The sequence below is a fragment of the Bos grunniens genome, chromosome 11 (assembly GCF_055505025.1).
Source record: "Bos grunniens cultivar Pamir isolate PY7600 chromosome 11, Bosgru_T2T1.0, whole genome shotgun sequence".
Classification (NCBI taxonomy): Eukaryota; Metazoa; Chordata; class Mammalia; order Artiodactyla; family Bovidae; genus Bos; species Bos grunniens.
Window position 1 is genome coordinate 33,837,396 of NC_141175.1, and position 18,417 is coordinate 33,855,812.

The following is an 18,417-nucleotide window of genomic DNA, read 5'->3' on the forward strand; positions in this document are numbered from 1 at the left end:
GGTGGTTTGGGGGATATCCAGGGGCAGCCAAGATGGGCTATCTGGCCTTGTGGTTGGTCAAGGTGGAGGAAAACACTGAAAGTGTGTAATTTCCAGAATATTCTTTTCTTGCTGCAAAATAGAAAGTCATCTTCTGGGACTGGATGTGATGGGGAAACTCTGTTACTGGAGAAGATGGTCAGAGAAGGACTGGCAGAACAAATGGATAAAAAACCACCAGGGAGTAAAACAAAGGCCTGGAGTCCAGGACCCAGGGGTGGCCTGAAGAGGCAAGAGTAGGGGGAGGGGAAGTTGGCAGGAAGATGTTAGTCTGAGGCTGGATTAGCTGCTGGGAGAGTCTGGTTCAGGGGGCTGGCCATGGTGGGACATAACCCAGAAAATCATAAGCGGTGAAGACAAGAGAGTCTGTTCTCAACTAGACCTACCAGGGGAATTTCCTGCCAAGGGTAGTGTGTGTGTTTTCTCTTTGTTCACCTAAAAAGGAGGGGCAGAGACCTACACCCAGAAGAGCTCATGCATGACCTCCCCCCATGACTCACTCTGTAAATGTTCACCACACTTTTCCCCTTGAGCATTTACCATCTCCCGTCCTCCCACAATTGTTCACTGTCTGTCTCCTGCCCTAAAATGTGAACTTCCCGAGGGCAGGCACCCTGTCTCTTTCTTTACTGTATCCCCAGGGCCTGGAATATGTCTGGCAGGCAGTAGTTGCTCAACAGATATCTGTTAAGTGAGTAAAAGAAGCAGACTCTTCTTGGTCTGCAGAGAACCCTCCCTCAGTCTCAGTGTAGCGGTGAGAGCCTGACACCTCCGGCGAAGGGTAAGTTTTTCCAAGAGCGCTCTGTCGTCCAGGGCAAACCAGCCTCTGGCCCTGAGAGAAGGGGCTGGGGAAGAACTTGGTGTTTCAAAGGCTTGAAAACACTGCATCACCCATGGAACGACAGTTAGTTCCCGGGGAGGGATGCACTTGGTGGAGGGGGTGAGGTGGCCCTCCCCAGCCTGTCTTGGTCCTACCTTGGCACTCCCATATTAGCCCTCCACCCCTGAAAGTGTTGTTTTTCTGTGATGTGAAGGCTACAGTGGGGGTAGAAGTTTGGCTCAGCATTCTGGACCCCTCCTCTGACCTCTGAAGGTGGCCCTTCCCGTGTCTGTGCAGGGGAGATGAATCAGCGCCCCAAGCCTAAACAGCTCTCACCAGCCCCAGGGAGACTCCCTGGGGTGACTCTGAGCCACAGGTGTGGGGCTCAGGCCCTGGCAGCACTTGGTTCCTGCATCTCCATCACTGCAGCCTCTCACTTGTGAGTCCAGGAGGGGCCTGGTTGGCGGTGGGGGTGTGGGGGGTTGTTCAAGAACTTTTCCCTGAGGCTGAAGGACCTGAAGGGGCAGCACCTGCGGTGTCAGAGGAAGGAAGGAGAGTAACTGCTATTGACTGTTTGCTGTGTGCCAACACTCCTCCAATGGTCTCCCATTTCAATGTAATCCTTATAAGCAACCACACGGGTTAATAGTATCTTCTCATTTTGTAGATTCAGAGAATAAGATGTGACCTGAGGTCACATGCTAGAAAGGAGCAGCAAAGTACAAATGATTTTAGGTTTTGCTTCAAAAATAGTTTGTAGTATGTGCTTTTTAAAAACAAAGATGCAAATGGAGTGGACCAGGCATATTTAAGATCTTACAAGCATAGGAAACAGAGAACTCACTGGAAGTCCATCTAAAAGCAGCCTTCGACAGGCCGTGTGTGAGTCAGTTTAAGGATTGAGTTCATGTAATAAGAGAGGGTATGTTGTTTCTGTTATTTTATTTTTAGGTATGATTTTATTTACCTATGGTTGAACTCTTCTTCCTTCTCTGATTCCCTTAACACTTTTTTTTTGCCTTGTGTTTGATAGTTAATAAACATCACACTGGGCTTTCCAGATAGTGCTAGTGGTAAAGAACCTATCTGCCAATGCAGGAGACATAAGAGATGTGGGTTCAACCCCTGGGTTGGGAACATCCCCTGGAGGAGGGCATGGCAACCCACTCCAATATTCTTGCCTGGAGAATCCCATGGACAGAGGAGCCTGGCAGGGTACAGTCCACAAGGTTGCAAAGAGTCAGACACAACTGAAGTGAATTCGCATGCATGCATGCAAGCATCTCTTTGCATTACTGCAGTTTTTCCTTATAAATCCTCAGAGTTAGAGAAAGGCCCCCTGTGGGCTGCTGCTTGGGAATTGCTGCGGGGTGGAGGGGTGGGCAGAGGGGTGGGGAGGGAGTTGTCTGGCTGGGGCTACAGAGGATGTGGGAACCCGCCCTCGGGCAAGCAGAACTGTGCCTGGCCCAGAGCAGCGCCCCAGGACACACAGGTGTGGCCATGAGAGAGGAGGGTATCTAAGTCTTCAGACGGTTTTGAGCAGGCTTGTTGCCATGGGGGAATGGTGGGTCCAGTACAGCCAGATATTCTAACTTTTCCAGAGAAGAGAAGCTGTAAATCTGGATTTTTCTATGAAATCTTCAGCTGTTTCACCATTTGCAACCCACTAAATTGTTTTAAAAATACCTTGGGGGCCAAAGAAAATGACTTTAAGCCATCCTCTGTTAAACCCTCCAATTCAGTCCACAGAGTGTCTCTCTGTTGTCAGAGTCCAAATGATAAGGACTCGGCCCCTGGGGTGCTGTGTTCCTTAGAGCTCTCCTTCCCCAGAGGACAAAGCTAGCAGAGGAGACTGGGGCGGGAGCAAGTGCCGGGGTCCATGTGGGTCACCTGCTAACCCCCACCCCATGAGGTGTCAGCCTGCTGTGGGGTTGAGGAGTGAGTGTCACCTTCCCAGCCTCTAATGCCCGTGTCCATTGGCGCCAGACACCCTTCCCAGCCGGCCAGCATCTGTAGTGGGCGAGGATGAGGAACCAGGTGAAGTGGATGTCTTCTCATTAGCCCATCCCAATCCCCAGCCCGAAGAGGCAGAAACCATCCCGGGTTTGAGTCTTGTCTTGAGCACCCTGAGGCCAGGACACAGGTTCGTGCTGCCCTTTCTTCACCACTCCCCAACCCCCACCCCCACATCATGGGGGAAACTGAAAGAGATCCCCCTCCCTCCCTGGAAGCCCTGTGGGCCCTCTGCATCTTGCTTTGCCCTTGTGATTTTTTCAGGTAAATCTGCTAACAGATGTATTTATGTGTGTATGTATTTGTTTTGTGTGTGTCGCAGGTTGAGTTGGTTTTGTTTTGACATGTTGGTTCAAAATAAGATCACCCCTTTGGAAAATCACCTTGCTAAAGCCATTGACTCCACTTCGACTTGAGGGGTTTAATTGAAAACAGGAGAGGCACGCTGACACCCCACAGGCCTCCAGCCTGAAAGAGACCTCCAGAGAGGCACGTTGGCCCAGAGGAGGGTACGCGCCACTTCAAAAGCAAGGGCCAGCGAAGGAAAAGTTGTATCCCAGGAGGAAGGTTTTGCTTCAAAAGTAGTTTTTAGTACGTGTTTTTTTTTTAAAACAAAGATGCAAACAGAGCAGACTAGGCACATGTAAGATCTTACAAGTGTAGGAAACAGTAAAAGAACTCACCGTAAAAGAACTCTATCTAAAAGCAGCCTTGGCCAGGCCGTGTGTGAGCCAGTGAAGGGATGAGTTCGTGTAATGAGAGACAATATGTTATTTCTGTTATTTCATATTTGGGTATCATTTTATTTACCTATGGTTGAACTCTTCTTCCTTCTCTGGTTCCCTTAAGACTTTTCTGTATGGTGTCTGGTAATTAATCAGCATCACTCTGTATGATTGCCTTTTCCCCATGTATACCCTCCCATCTTCGGATGTAACCTTTTTTTTTAAACAGTCTTTTTTTTTTTTTGGCCCCACTTTGCGTAGCATTTGAGATCTTAGTTCCCCGACCAGGTATAGAACCTGCACCCTTGCATTGGAAGTGCAGAGTCTTAACCCCTGGACTGCCAGGGAAGTCCCCTCAGCTGTAGCCTTTTGAGGGCAGAGACAACATTTTACATATATGACCAAGTGTAGATGACAAATTAGGAACTGAACTTTTTTTTTTTTTTTTTGGCCACATAGTGTGTGTGGCACGCAGGATCTTAGTTCCCCAACCAGGGATGGAACCCATGGAAGTGCAGAATCCTAACGCCTGGATAGCCAGGGAATTCCTAGGAACTCTATTTTAATGTAAGATGTACCTATTTACCCCTCTAACCTTGGAAGATTCTTAAAAGAAGCAGAGAGGAGGGTTGCTGATTATTCGCTAAGTCGTGTCTGACTCTTTTGCAGCCCCATACACCCCTGCCCCTTGCATTGGCTCCTCTGTCCATGCCAGGCTCCTCTGTCCATGAGACTTTCCAGGCAAGAATGTTGGAGAGGGTTGCCATTTCCTTCTCTAGGGGATCTTCCCCACCCAGGGATCAAACCCACATCTCCTGCATTACAGGCAGATTCTTTACCACTGAGCCACCACGGAAGCCCAAGTTGGGGGCGGGGTGGAGGGGTGAGGGGTTGGAATCCACTCTATTTTGCCAGGTTAGTTCAGGTCAATCAGTGGGAGACAGGGCTCCAGGCAGACTTTCCTCTGGGAGGGTGAATGTCATTTGCCCTCCATATGGGATTCTATCTCTTATGGTTGGGAAAGTCTGATGATTAGATAGAAACCTCATTGTCTGCTAATGAGGGTGCTTTGTGACATGGCTTAGATAGGAAGGGTGAATGCTCAAGGATTCACCTAAGAACAGGATATAAAGTTAAGTGTGGAATGATTGGTATGCTCTCATGGAGGGCATCCTTAAACGCCCCATCCTAACATCCAGGATGATCTGAAGAGCGGGACCAAGTTCCCTTGGTGCATGTTAACAGAAGGAAGCCTGCATAGTGAGAAATGCACTCACGGACACCTTTTGGGAGATATATTTAAAGCTCCAGGGGTGGTATGGCTCACAGGTTACCGCATGACAGGGTTGGCCTTGGGAATATGGTTCCTGACATCATCTCTCTGAATTACTTTCTGGAATGAAGGTTACACAATGATAATGTTCTTCACCAGAATTTTTTTAAAAATTAAGCAGAAAGTTTTTTTTTTTTAAAGGCCTGGAAGGACCAGCACTTCCTCCAAGAGTTTCTCCATCACCTCCCTATGTGGTCCTGAACCGTTCAATTTCCTTGACGTCAGTTTCCTGGGTCAAGACAATTTGTTCACGCTCTTCAACCCTCTGACTTGCTCTGACTGTGAATAGCAGTGGCAACATCACAGTGTCTCTGTGGGGCTAACAATTGAGTTCCTGTTGGTGGGACTTCCTGGCGGTCCAGTGGTCAAGGTTCTGTGCTTCCAGTGTAGAGGGCGTGGATTTGATCCCAGGTCAGGGAACTAAGATCCTCCATGCCACGCAGTTTGGCCAAAAAAAAAAAAAGTTCCTGTTGAGGTCCCTCTCCATAGATGGGGTGGGGTTATGCCACTCAGGGCTCTTGCTGAAGCCCCCAGTAAGCCCCTCAGTGTGAGGTCTGGTCAGAACTGAATCTGATAGGTGGACGGGGGACCTTCCAATCCTGTCCTGCAAGATCAGGGTGGAAATGGAGGAGCCCTAAATATTACTTGCAAACTGCAGAGTGGGCCTGATGAAAGGCCATCCAGCTGAACCGGAGGCCAAGACTCCGCCTCTTCCTTCCCTGCCTGCATGAGATGACACGTGGAAAGTGCGCAGCCCAGCACCAGGCCCAGAACTCTGGCTCAATCAGTGTCTGTTAGCCAGAGAGGCAGAACATGGGGCTTAGGAGGTGCCTCTGGAGACAGCCTGCCTGAGATCTAGTCCCTGCCACGTCCCGTGTCCGTGGCAGAATGCCTCTCTTGTTCCAGCTGTCTCATCTGTGGACAGGGGATAGTGGAGCTGCCGTACCTTTTAGGGAAAGTCATCAGTTAGGTCAGTGTGCCCAGAAAGGTATCTACCATTCTCTTTGTGCCGGATTTCGTCTCACAGAGCCTGTTTTTTGGGGAAAACAAACCCAGCTGTCCATGGCACGTATAGGTTCTATTTGCATTGACAGAGGATGAGATGGCTGGATGGCATCACCGACTCAATGGACATGAGTTTGAGTGAACTCCAGGAGTTGGTGATGGACAGGGAGGCCTGGCATGCTGTGATTCATGGGGTCACAAAGAGTCGGACACAACTGAGCGATTGAACTGAGAAGCCTAGGGGAAGGGTTATGCCCAGAGGTGGAGGTAGCAGTAGGAATTAGAGATACTATCTTGGTTAAGAATTTTTGTCTTAAATATCAGCAAATCTGGGCAATTATATCTCAACTGTGACTTTTGAAGCAGGCAAGTCAGGCTCTCCTTAAGGCAATTGACTCACCATGCCCCTTCCTAGGGCTATCTCCCTCTTTCTCCTCTCCCACACTTGGGATATTCTTCCTTTTCCTTGAAATTTTGCTGAAATTCTGCCATGTCAGCAGTGTGATAGTATGGGAAGTGCAGTTACATCACAGTCAAGCAGAAGGCTGGACTTGTCACTTCCCACCTGTGTGATCTGGGATGTTACTTGGCCTCTCAGAGCCATCCTCCTCTGAACGGATGAACTTACATTGCAGCTTTGTTGGGTTAGGACACTAAAGATCACATGTGTGAACACACCTGGCATACAGCAAGAGCTTACTGTATGATTCTTCCCTTCCTTTTAGAGCAAAGCCCTCTTGAAGAAGCCCACCTGGTTCATCACCCAGCAGCATCAGTAAGCTGGACATTCATGCATCTAACACAATAGGTACAGCTGATCATGTGTGTAACTGTCTTGTTTTCTGTTCTAGTGTTTTTCTTCGCTTATTCCCTCCCAGATGCCTTTAAGTTGCTCTGTTTGTTGGTTTCTCAAGGAAGCGTTCCATTTCCTTAGTTTGAACCGCTTCACAGACCTGGACAGTGCTCTCCAGACATGGGGCCTGGGGCTGGCGGGCTCTGAGTTCCTCCAGGTTGTGCCTGTGTGTGCAGAGCCAAAAGGCCTTTGTGAGGGTAGCTCTGTGTGTACACAACACATCTAGACAGTGACCTTGTCCAGGGAGTTGTCTCCCTGGAAAGAATATGCAGGGGAAGAAAGACCCAATCTCCATCATAAAATGGGGGCAGGAAGAGACCAGTTAGCAGCTAGGTGAGATGGGCCATGGGCAGGTCAGGGTCAGCAAACAGAAATGTTAAACAAGGGCCTCTCCCAGCTCCACCCTGGCATTAAACCCCACAGGTTGGTAATGTTTGGCTCTAGAGGCCTCCCACTGACCCCAGTCTAACTTCCCTCCACTCTTCAGTGATGGCTGAAGGCGGGGAGATAAGTGACTCCTTGAACCAGACAACCCCTAGGGAAATTCCACAGCCCCCTCCTGAGGCTGCAGTGGCTGGGGTCAGGGCTGGGATGTGAGGAGGAGGGAGGGGTGGGGAGATAAGGCCTCTGCCTTCCAGGGCCAAGGCCTGCCCTGCGGCAGGGGCCACCCTAGGGGTAGAGGTCCCAAGAAAGGCATGGGCAGTCCCTTTCCCAGCCCAAGATGGGGTGGAAAGCCAGTAAGGATAATTAGGGCAAAATGTGGGGGCTAGTGAGGCTTCCCAGGTAGAGCAGTAGGAAAGAATCTGCCCTGCCAATGCAGGAGACAGAAGAGACGTGGGTTAAATCCCTGGGTCAGGAAGATCCCCTTACTCCAGGAAGATCCCCTAGAGTAAGAAATGGCAACCCACTCCAGTATTCTTGCCTGGAAAGTTCCAAGGACAGAGGGGTCTGGTGGGCTGTGGCAACAGCAGGGCAAAGGAATGAGCTGACCTTTGCCTATGACTCAGAGCAGGTGAATCACGCCACCCCACCTCCTCCCAGCCTCTCCTTGGCTGATCCCCCTCACCTCAGGCTCTGCCTCTCTCCCCATCCTCTTGGACTGTCTTCCTCTTGCACTTTCCTCTCCCAGGTCACCCTGCTGTGCCTGTACATCCCATTCTCCCTTCCCCTCCTCTGATGGCAAGAGCCTGGCCCTGGGCTCCCAGGACAGGCTGGCTGCAAAGGATGACCCCAGGGTGGTTGCCAAGGCAACGAGGAGAGCAGGACAAACAGCGCCCACAGTCAGGGAAGAGGGGGACCTTGGAGGATCCCAAGCCTGGAGTCCTCCTTCTCACCCTCAGCCTGACTCCCGTTTAGGGGCCCTGATCCAGGGGGAACCTTAGGCTGGCTGGCTGACCCCGCACCAGACTCCCTCCCAAGCAGCATCTGTGCCCACCTGCTGCCCTTCCCAGAGCTGCTCTTCCATCCTGGCCTCCCTAGCCCTGAGATGTTTCTTCCAGAAGACCTACCCCTTAAGGGGATGCCTAGGAGGGCAGAGCTCCTCAGGTGGTTGATTGTTGTTGTTTATTCACTAAGTTGTTGACCATAGCCCGCCAGGCTCCTGTGTCCATGGAATTTTCCGAGCAAGAATACAGGAGTGGGTTGCCATTTCCTTCTCCAGGGGATCTTTCCGACTCAGGGATCAAACTCACGTCTTCTGCATTACAGGCAGATTCCTTACCACTGAGTCACCAGGGAAGTCCATTTCCATGGGGTTGATGAGGTGAACCAAAGCCACACTGCCTATCGCCCCCCAGTGGCGGTCAGGCTCTGTAGAGGAGGGAAGAGCCTGGAGGGGCCTGGACCGCCCGGCTTGGGATTCCCAGGGAGGATTTCTAGAGGTTTTTAGATTCAGGACACAGACAATTCTTCTTCAGTGAGGGGCTGAGTGCCTGGTGGGCAAGGATGCCAACTCTGTGGGGAGGGAAAGAGACTAAAGTGATTAAGGCCTTCGGATCAGGCATGGTGCTGAAGGCATTACCCCTGAGCTGGGACCTGAATGAAAAGCCCAAGGTACACAAGTGATCTTGAGGCCTGCTGGGTAGATGCTCTCCCAGGCCCAAGTCAGGTGCCAAGTCTAAGGCTCTACTTTCAGAGAAAACAGTAGCCCTTGACACCTAAACTCTGCAAGTCAGGTTGCAAGGGTGAAGGAGTGTGTGCCCATGTCCTGAGGTTTCTGTGCACTTCCACTAAAGCTGGGTGAAGTGTGTCTGAGGACACTTGCTGGGGCTGCAGAGGATTCAGGTTATAACTGCTTGTGAATGATCTCCTTATTCCTTGGTAGTACGCCTGGGCCCCTGGTGCTATAAAATACATATTAGTCATGACCCTTAGCTTCTGAATCTTTTTCCAATTTCCTCTCCCCAGAGATGCACACTGCTAGGTGACCATTTCCCTTCCTCCTGGCAGTGGCCTCAGGCAGCACCCACCATCCCAAAGCTGACGGGCTTCAGAGGGCAATGTAATCCCTCCAAGCTCACTCCCCTACTCACCCTAGTTATGACCTCAGACCAGGCTTCAACCTTAACCTCTAAGGTCCTGCATTCAGTGAGGCCTGAAGACCTGAGGAGGGCATCTGGTACCCAGCACAGACTGCTCATCAAGTACCTTCTAGAATGAATGACAGTCCCATGCTAGGCTACATGTTCTTTCTTAATCTCTACCTTTATCAGTGCTAGGCTCTGCTTAGAGCGTGGTCTCAGACATTCAAGAGTGGCTCTCCGGACTCTGCCTCTTCAAAGGACGCCCACCCCCACCCCAGTAAGTCCCAGTTTTCCTCATGGTCTTCCTTAGGGATTCTACATGTTATAAATGTAAGCAGTCACACCCACCCAAACCTTCACAGAGCTGGGACACTAACTGTTGTTAGTTGCTTGGTCATGTTTGACTCTGCGACCCCATGGACTGCAGCATGCCAGGCTTCCCTATCCTTCACCATCTCCTGTAGTTTACTGAAACTTATGTTCATTGAGTTGGTGATGCCGTCCAACCAACTCATCCTTTGTCATCCCCTTCTCCTCCTGCCTTCAATCTTTCCCAGCATCAGGGTTTTCTCCAATGAGTCAGCTCTTTACATCCAATGTATATTGGAGCTTCCCAAAATATTGGAGCTTCAGCATCAGTCCTTCCAGTGAACATTCAGGGAAATTAACAGTGCTTTCTAAAATTGGGAAACTGATTTGATGTCCATTTTCTCACACCAGGCCCTACCAAAACTGTCCTGCCATGGCGGGGGAGATGACGCCAGAGTACCCTCCACCTGTTTGCCAACATGGTCAGTGGGAGAGTCACCAAGCCCACCACCTACAGACCTCGCTTCCCAGGCAAGGCTAAGTATGCAGAGAAGATGTCAGAATCCTTGGCACTTATTAGTACTATTTGTAACTGGGAAGAGGGTCTGCAATGTCAATCAGGTTCTCTCCTGATCTTGTTCAGTTGTGTCCGACTCTTTGCAACCCTATGGGCTGTAGCCCACCAGGCTCCTCTGTTCATGTGATATCCCATGCAAGAATACTGGAGGGGGTTGCCATTTCCTATACCAGGGCATCTTCCCGACCCAGGGATTGAACCCTGCATCTCCTGCATTGGCAGGTAGATTCTTTCCCAATTCGTCACCTGGGAAGCCCAATCAGGTTCTCTACTCATCATTCTCTCTCTTACAACAGTAGCCATGGGAATAGGAGTTTCACATAGGCTGAAGGTAAGCAGCCCAGCTGGGGCCTGAACATCATTTAGTGGAGAATACAGTATTTACATTCTAGGGAAGGGAATGAGAAGGTGACTGCTCCTTGCCAGGAAAGTTATGACAAACCTAGACAGTGTGTTAAAACACAAAGACATCACTTTTCCAACACAGGTCCATACAGTCAAGGCTACGGTAGTTACGTACGGTTGTGAGAGCTGGACCATAAAAAAGGCAGAGCACCAAAGAATTGATGCTTTTGAACTGTGGTGCTGGAGAAGACTCTTGAGAGTTCCTGGACAGCAAGGAGATCAAACCAGTCAATCTTAAAGGAAATCAACCCTGAATACTCTTTGGAAGGACTGATGCTAAAGCTCCAATATTTTGGCCACCTGATGCAAAGAGCTGACTCAGTGGAAAAGACCCTGATGCTGGGAAAGACTGAAGGCAGAAGAGGATGACAGAGGATGAGATGGTTGGAGAGCATCACTGATGCGATGGACATGAACTTGAGCAAACTCTGGGAGATGGCGAAGGACAGGGAAACCTGGTGTGCTTCAGCCCATGGGGTTGTGAAGAGTCAGACACGACGACCAAACAACATTCTGGGGAAGGCATCTTGCTGTAAAAACTCCAATGGTGGGGGCTCAGTGCCAGCAACAGCCTTTCTCCCCTCTTCTCCCTCCCTCCTGAGCCAGGCAGGTCATTGGTCTCCCGGACACTGAGATGGTAGACCATGTAGGACTCACTCAGTCATGAGGCATCTGTGAGGTTGGTCTTCTCCAAGTTCAAGGCTTCACCTATGACAGCTGCCCCACCCTCACTCATAGGGGAAGGTCTTTGTTTATTGAGTGGTGGGGAACCAAAAATAAACAGCCTAGGATCACCAGTCCTTCTGGTATCCTGGCCAAGAAATGTGGGAGGATAGCAGAGTCCCAGACTTCCCTTCTGGGAGGACAGCAGAGCCCTCCCAGAAGGGAAGTCTCTCTTTCTCTACAATAGACAACTGATGCTGTCCCTTTTCCACCTGACTGGCCATGGTTTCTTGCACTGATATGCTTTTCTCCTCCTAGAATGGTGTTCCTCACATTGTGGTTGGATCTACACCACCATCACCACCACCATCACTCAGGAGCTTGTTAGAAATGCAGATTCTCTGGCTCTGCCCCAGGTACTCTGGGGGTGGGACCCAGCTCTCCCTATTTTAATAAGCCCATGGGGGATACTAAGTTTGAGGGCCACCGGCATTGTCTCTTACACCTAAAATCCCCCAGGAAGAGACTTACTTGGTTTTCTGATCCACGTGTGGAGGACCTGTCCAGTTGCATGCAGCTTGCAATGATGGAATGTCTGCCCAAGGAAGGTGGGCTACCCATGTCCCGCACCACCTCTAGCAGTCACCTGACCCCTGACAGAGGTGGTCAGGAAAGGCTAGGTTTGGAATCTACTGCACAGCTCCTCACAAACCCTTGTCTTCCAGAAGGTGCAGCAGGAATTCAGATGGCTCTGGGCATTACCATAGCAACTGTACCTTTCCAAAGCTGTCATGGACTACAGGAGCAGGGCGTAAGCAATGCAGAAGAGGGGGAGTCTGCTGGTGGAAGAAGCACACCCAGCAGTGGAGAGGGCTGTGACAATAAATGGAACCTCAGCACAGCTGGGATTTATGAACCTGAACCTGGTGGGATCTCGACTTCCTTGAGACCCAGGATGCCTCTGGGACCTCTCCAGGGGTCTTCCTAGCTACACATCAGCACCAGCCCAGGGGGCCCACAATGCTGACAGAATATGCCAGTTCTCTCAAAAGGTCATTTTTATGTGTACTTAGTCACTCAGTCGTGTCTGACTCTTTGCAACTCCATGGACTATAGCTCGCCAGGCTCCTCTGTCCTTGGGGTTCTCCAGGCAAGAATAGTGGAGTGGGTAGCCATTTCCTTTCTCCAGGGGATCTTCCTGACCCAGGGATCAAACCTGGGTCTCCTGCATTGCAAGCAGATTCTTTACCATCTGAGCCACCAGGGAGGCAGGTTAAAGTAGGCTAGCTCCTAAATGGTCATGAAGCAATTAAGAAGGAAATGCCCACTACAGGATGTATCCTGTTACAGGTCAGGGTTAAGGACAGGGACCCAGCTTCAAGCTTCTGGTAGGGGTCTGTATTCAAAAGCAGATGCCAAGCAGCCAGGAGGCACAGCAGGGGCCTTAGATAATGGTAGATATTCCAGCTGGAAAAGAAATCAACTGTTGAGAATTTATATGAAAATGGACCACCCAGACATGTGAGTAGTCCCTGTGGCTCTCTCCTGTCTGCTTAGGATCTTCTGGGTGCTGGTAAAGTGGGAGGCTGGAAGTTTGGAGCCTTTCCTGTGTTTGAAGACTCTGACTATACTCTTCGGCAAAGGCCAAGCAGAGAGACAGCTGGAAGGTGGTCAGGCCTGCGGGGGCCCAGGAGACACTGCTGTTCACACCTGCACCTCAACTGGCCCAAGCCCTTGGCTGATTTGAAGCCACTAGTGCTTCAAATCTGTTCCTTTGAGTATTTGCACTCTTTGGAAGAAGCAAGCAATGCACATGAATCAGGAGGTGGGATCTTAACTGTCCTCAGGGGCAGGGTGTGGGAAGTCAGGATTGCAGAGGCAGCACCGAATCACCCATCGGTGTTCTCTGTGAGGCCCGGCCTACCTAGACCTTCCACACCTAATCTCACCACTGGTTGGCACTGACTGTCCCCCAGGACATTCCATTTGGTTCCTCTCATCTCTCTGGTCCTCCAGGCAGGCTGGGACCCCCGTCCCCTACCCCCATTGGAGCACCTTGACACAGATGTTCTTTCAGGGAAGCTGCCTTGGCATCCCTGGGGCCTCAGCTCATTGCAGGTCACACTCTGGGCTCTGTAGTGCATGGGAGCTGCTGGGGGGTGGGGACGGGCGGCCGCATGCTCTCCCCCAGGCACCAGGGTTTCTCCCGAGGCTCCCAGAGGAGTGCGTTTTTTTCACACCAGCTCTGGCTCCGGTTTTCCCTGCTGCTCTGGCACATCTGGAGTCTTCCCAGCTGCTCCTGCCCCTCACGTCTGGTCTTATCACACTTAGCTGCTGGGCAAGGTGTTCCCACGTGAGCCTCGACCTCCTTCAGGAGTGGGAGCCACGGAGGGAGAAGGGGGTGCGAAGGGAGTCCTGCAGAGCGCCCCACCCCTGCTCCTTCACCCCGACTGCTACCTCACGAGGCTCCCAGGTGACTCCGATCGTGGCCGTGGGCGAGCCCACGACAGGCTCGGTGCAGCCCTCCCTCCTCCGACAGCGGGCCGGGGTCTACAGCGGGAGTGCGTGTTGGGGGTGGGGAGAGGCGAGAGTCGGCACTGAGGCCTCTCGCTTCATTCCAGTCACTGCCCTTTATAAATATTTATAGCAGTTCTGCTACTAAAAATAACATCCTGGAGCCCGGGGGTGGGGGGTGGGGGGGGTGGGAATAAATGAAAATCACCGGGAATCGGGATTGATTAGCCTGTGTGAGGGAGCCGGATGGCACCGGGAGAGGGGAGAGGCTGCGCGAGCGAGGCCCCCGCCCCGGACGGCGCTCCCTCTGGCGGTCACCGGTCAGCGCGTCCCGCCTGGCCGCCCCGGCTCCGCGACACCCGCTCGCCTGCTCTCCTGCAGCGGCCGGAGGAGGTAGAGAACGAGGAGAAAGAGGACGAGGTGGAGAAAGAGGAGGAGGACTCGTCAGGGTTGCAGGGGCAAAGCTCGCTCGCTCTCTGCTCCTGCTTACCGCCTGGGCTGCAGCGCAGCGGCGTCGAATCGGGCGGAAGTGTAAGCAGCGAGAGAGAAAGGAAGGAGGCTATTTTTAGCCCTGTGGCCAGGGTGTGAATGTCTGTAGAACCGAGCAGAGCCTGAAGCTGTCTCTGCACGACAGAGGGAAGAAAACCTGTTGGTTTTTAAAGGTCAAAGGTTGGGAGGAAACTCGTGCCCCCATCCCGGGAAGCAGCCCGCGTGCTGGCGAGATGCCAGTAAGAACTCCATCAGCACACGCGCGCGCGCGCACGCACACACACACACACACACACACACGAAATTGGTGCTATTTCTCTTTTCAACCTCCAGTAAATTCTAGCAAGAACTCCCATCAGCTCTCTCTCTCTCTCTCTCTCACACACACACACACACACACAACGAGATTCGTGCTGTTTCTTTTCTCTTTTCAACCTCCAGTAAATTCCCGTTGCAGAGATGAGACCATGCCCGGAGGAGAGTGATGAAGATGCTAGTTCATGCAGGACTGTGCGAGGGTGGGGTGGGGGGTGCGCCTGAGGCGGCACCGGCGGTCCCTCCCACTTCCCACCGGCCTGGGCTCCCCTCTCCCTGGCAGGTGGTAACGTCTGGCAGCCTGCAAGCCTGGTCCAGGTGTGCAGCAGAAAGATGGACAGGAATGCGCCTCTGGGAGAACACCTCGCCTTCTTCGAGTCGGTCGGTGCCAGCTCGCTCCACGTCCCCTGTGCCTGTGCAGGACAGATGCACGGTGATTCCCGGGCACTGGTGCAGGGTCTCAAGGCAAAAGCGTCTAACATCTGCCGGGACCGGACAATGCACGGGGATGGTGCTGTCCGGCTGCTGACCTTGTCAACTCAGGACACTAGAAGAGGGACAGGACTCACACCCTCCTTTTAGGGAAGCGAGTGTTCTCTTTCTGGGGGTATCTTGGGTCTTTGGAGTCTTGCTTAGGTCACAGGGTCAGGAAATGTTTACAGGAAAGAAAGAACTGTGTTTGCAGTGCAAGGCTTGGAAAGTGGTGGTTTCATGGGGTGAAGAATTGTGACTGAAGGGAAGGGCAAAGAGGCTGGTGATGTGCTGAGAAGCCCTGAATGGAAGGGGAGAAAGCCTCAGCCTCACACATAAAGTGAGCAGAACTTAAGAGTCCACCTGAGCATTTAGGCTTTTCCTTAACTTTCCGAAACTCTCCCCGCTTCCAGAGTTTCTCACAACACACCCCTCCCAGGGTCAGAGGACAGCACTAGTAGCAGAGGAGTTAGGGCTGGCACCAGGCTCCTGGGTAGTGGGCCTTAGTTTCCTCCTGTGTGCAAAGAGGGGTGGGCCAGCTGGTGGACAAGCCTGTCCTCGTCCCCCAGTTCCTGTGTGCCCTGGGGAGAGGGGCCCTGGCAGGCTCCCCAAGGGCAAGTCAGCTCCTGACTGTCTCTTAGCTGCAGCAGCCACAGCCTGCTTCAGGAAGGGCCTTGCCCGCATGCGCAGTGAGCTCAGGGACAAGCCTGCCCAGCCTGGGAGGCTCTGTGATTTCCAGGGCGGCCAGAGAATTTCCACAGCTCAGGCACTGCCCGCCTTCGGCTTGCACGATCCCTGAGCCGGGGAGACTCAGAGAAAGCAGGTCCAGGAGGGCAAGCAGGACAGAACCCAGGGCCTGGTGCAGATGGGGAAAAGTGGGGCTGTCAGGGAAAAGCCTGGAAGCTGCTCCAGGACAAGAACACTCAGGAGGGCCTGGGGAAGGTCCTTTTCTGGACCGTGGGCTGCAGCTCTGGCTTTTCTGTCTGGAAGATCTGTAACCAAGGAAGATGGTCTAACTTTTAAACACATGAGGTGGGGGGAGGGGAGGAAAGCAAAGACTAAAAAAATAAAGAGGCATCTCAAGGCTGCACCAAAGGCATCTATCCTTGAAAGAACTCTTCTCTTGAACAGATTGGTTGTCCAAGTATTTTTGTTCCTTCCTTTTAGCTCAGTGCAGACCTAGAAGCCGCAATACCTTGGAACTGGAGCTAGATAAGAGTTAAGGTCCTAAGATGGAAAAACGTGAAAGGCTAACTCTCAAGGCAATGGGCATTTGCCTGTGAGGAAATCTGAACTTCTATTAATTTTTTTCCTTTTTTTTTTTTTTTTAGGAAGTGAGAAGGTGCAGCTTGGCCAGGCACCATGGGAAACGACTTTACGGAGTTATTAGTGTGACCCTGCACTGGCGGTGGTTTGGACATCTGGAGAAAATGACAGAGGCTGCAGGGAAATCAGAAGCAAGGAGGAAAGAGAGGCAGCCCGGGGAAGTGAGTTTTGCCACCTGCATCCCAACACAGGTGACACCTGCCTGAAGCCCAGGCTCAGAGCAGTGCTGGATGGGCCAGTGTCTGCAAATGGGGCCGAGCAGGTGTACTGGTGTAGCTGCACAAAGAGAGGAGGTGCAGCGGGGCTTGTAAAGGAAAGTTCAACTTGCATCTCGTGTGCCGGGGCAGCTCTGGCTTGGGAACTGTGATGGAGGAGAGGGAGGAGGGAGTGGGCCGTGGGGGAGGGCAAGGAGCACTGTACTCACCCATGCTTCCTCTCTGGCCCGGCTCCTCCGCTAACCTGTGCAGCACAGACACAAACGACAGTCGGAAGTCACAGTCGGGGTCTCCTGGCCACCGGGGGTTCTCCTGGGGCCTCCCCGACCCATGGGCTCCTGGACTTGTTCTTTGTCTCTTCTTAGGTCAACTTTTCCCAACCAGGTTTGAAAACAAGGGGGAAGTCACATGACCTACAACCAGCAACTATGACTGACCTAACGCAGCCATGGATACACATGCCTCTCAGGAGGAAGATAAATCATATGAAAATGGAAAGGAATCCACCTTCAACCTAGGGAGCAGTTACATCAGAGGGCACAGCCCACGTGGTTCTGAAAATGAACAAGGTGAAAATGGCTTACACTTTGAAAAGAGCATTCATTATTTCCTTCCTGCAGACACATCTGCTGGGGACTCTAAATCAGACTTCTGCTCACCCTGAAATCTTGAACCATCATCTGGACTGTCAAAAGCCTGTATCTATTCTTACCAAGGACCACTGCTGTCAGTCTCCCAGACACGTACCAGCATTAAGCATGCAAACTGGATTTATAGCTCTCAATACCATGATGGCAGGTGCTAGGAGAGGTGATTCTGAAGGACACAGGGGCATAAGATGAGGCTGTGGAGTAGCAGCTGAGGGCTCTGAAGTAACATGGGGAAGTTATGTTAGCCTATGTTTCATCTGTACAGTCTTGGTTACAAGGACTGACCACCCAAAGTGAGGGGAAGGCACTCCTTCAGTGGAGCAGAATCGTCTCCCAGGATGCACCCAGACAGGGAGCCAGGGTGGGCAGGGAGAGGCCAGGGTGAATGTGGCTGGGAAGTCGGGCTGGGTCATGGGTTCTTCAGAAGTGTCCATTTGGCTCATGGTTTCCACTGAGCAGACTATGCCTCATGGGGTGCTGACCTGGTTGTGTTTATATTATGTCAGCATGATTTCAACCCCGAAGAAGCCAATCTTTCTCTCTTTCTGGTTGATAGTTATTGCTCTCTAATGTCTGGGTGACAGTAGTTGCTGCCACCTCGGTCTACAGTATTAATAAAATCTCATGCCTAGATCATGGTGGAGAAACAAAAGCTTCATCCATAAAAAACACTTGGTTTTACAACTACACCTACATAACAGCCACATGTTAGCAACAGGGGCCTATCCTGGGACCCATACAGTGTTGACAGCCAAACATCCTTTTTAAACCCTACCCATCTCTCACCCCAACTCTTAACACTCTGCCCCCGGGGATGACACCTAAAAAAACCACAGAAATGGAAATTCAGGCATTCTCACAACAAGATTTCACATAGACACACATAGCAAGAGAGACAGACAGAAGAGATGTTGACTGGGCTACACAGGTGCAAAGACAGAGGGTCCCTGAGGCCAGCAGGTACCAGACAAGGGAAACCATGCCCAGTCCGTGTGTGAGAGACAGCCTCAGTCCAGACTGAAATCAGGCCTAAGGCTAGAGTCTGTGGGCAGGGCAAGGCCCAAGGGATCAGGCAGTCTTCTGTGTGCTTTGGGGGAACAAGGGAGACTGAGGAGAGGCCCTGGGAAAAACTACTGGGGAAGGGAGGGTATAAGGGGAGAGAGGCCAAAGAAG

At 51.8% G+C, this 18,417-nt stretch overlaps 2 protein-coding genes and 1 long non-coding RNA gene across 24 annotated transcripts in view; 2 read left to right on the forward strand and 1 right to left on the reverse strand.

Annotated features, from left to right (window-relative positions):
- Positions 1-569: 569 nt before the first annotated feature.
- Positions 570-12,186, forward strand: LOC147362845 (uncharacterized). Of its 9 annotated transcripts, XR_015136537.1 has the most exons (7): positions 570-820; positions 6,661-6,743; positions 9,500-9,587; positions 10,031-10,160; positions 11,583-11,680; positions 11,784-11,872; positions 11,990-12,186. It is a non-coding gene; the product is annotated as an uncharacterized LOC147362845 (long non-coding RNA). The 9 variants fall into 9 exon arrangements; XR_015136536.1 differs by lacking the exon at positions 11,784-11,872; XR_015136541.1 differs by lacking the exon at positions 11,784-11,872 and having other exon boundaries at positions 10,031-10,101.
- Positions 12,187-12,821: 635 nt separating this feature from the next.
- Positions 12,822-17,896, forward strand: LOC147362846 (uncharacterized). 5 transcript variants are annotated; one of them, XM_086325914.1, is made up of 5 exons: positions 12,822-13,737; positions 14,160-14,309; positions 14,866-15,015; positions 16,385-16,540; positions 16,960-17,896. In XM_086325914.1, exons 1-5 carry the CDS (start codon positions 13,330-13,332, stop codon positions 17,110-17,112), a joined length of 1,017 nt encoding a protein of 338 aa, XP_086182040.1. In that variant the 5' UTR covers positions 12,822-13,329; the 3' UTR covers positions 17,113-17,896. The 5 variants fall into 5 exon arrangements, with proteins under 5 accessions (XP_086182040.1, XP_086182044.1, XP_086182043.1 ...); XM_086325917.1 differs by lacking the exon at positions 12,822-13,737 and having other exon boundaries at positions 13,948-14,309; positions 16,979-17,896; XM_086325915.1 differs by lacking the exon at positions 12,822-13,737 and having other exon boundaries at positions 13,950-14,309.
- The window catches only part of DTNB (dystrobrevin beta), a 241,875-nt gene continuing 238,132 nt past the window's right edge, over positions 14,675-18,417 (reverse strand). For all 10 annotated transcript variants that reach the window (XM_086325903.1, XM_086325906.1, XM_086325902.1 and 7 more), the window contains 2 exons: positions 16,804-16,838; positions 14,675-14,995 (listed from right to left, as the gene is read on the reverse strand). In XM_086325903.1, coding sequence (XP_086182029.1) covers positions 16,834-16,838 — 5 coding nt within the window. In that variant the 3' untranslated portion in view covers positions 14,675-14,995; positions 16,804-16,833. The remainder of the gene's footprint in view (positions 14,996-16,803; positions 16,839-18,417) is intronic.

Bases quoted from the DNA above. Each gene is read 5' to 3' on its own strand.
- LOC147362846 (XM_086325914.1), top strand. From the start codon at position 13,330: ATGTTCTTTCAGGGAAGCTGCCTTGGCATCCCTGGGGCCTCAGCTCAT. The intron at 13,738-14,159 runs GTGACTCCGATC...GCTCTCCTGCAG, and splicing joins CTACCTCACGAGGCTCCCAG to CGGCCGGAGGAGGTAGAGAA. The intron at 14,310-14,865 runs GTAAGCAGCGAG...TCTCCCTGGCAG, and splicing joins GCGTCGAATCGGGCGGAAGT to GTGGTAACGTCTGGCAGCCT.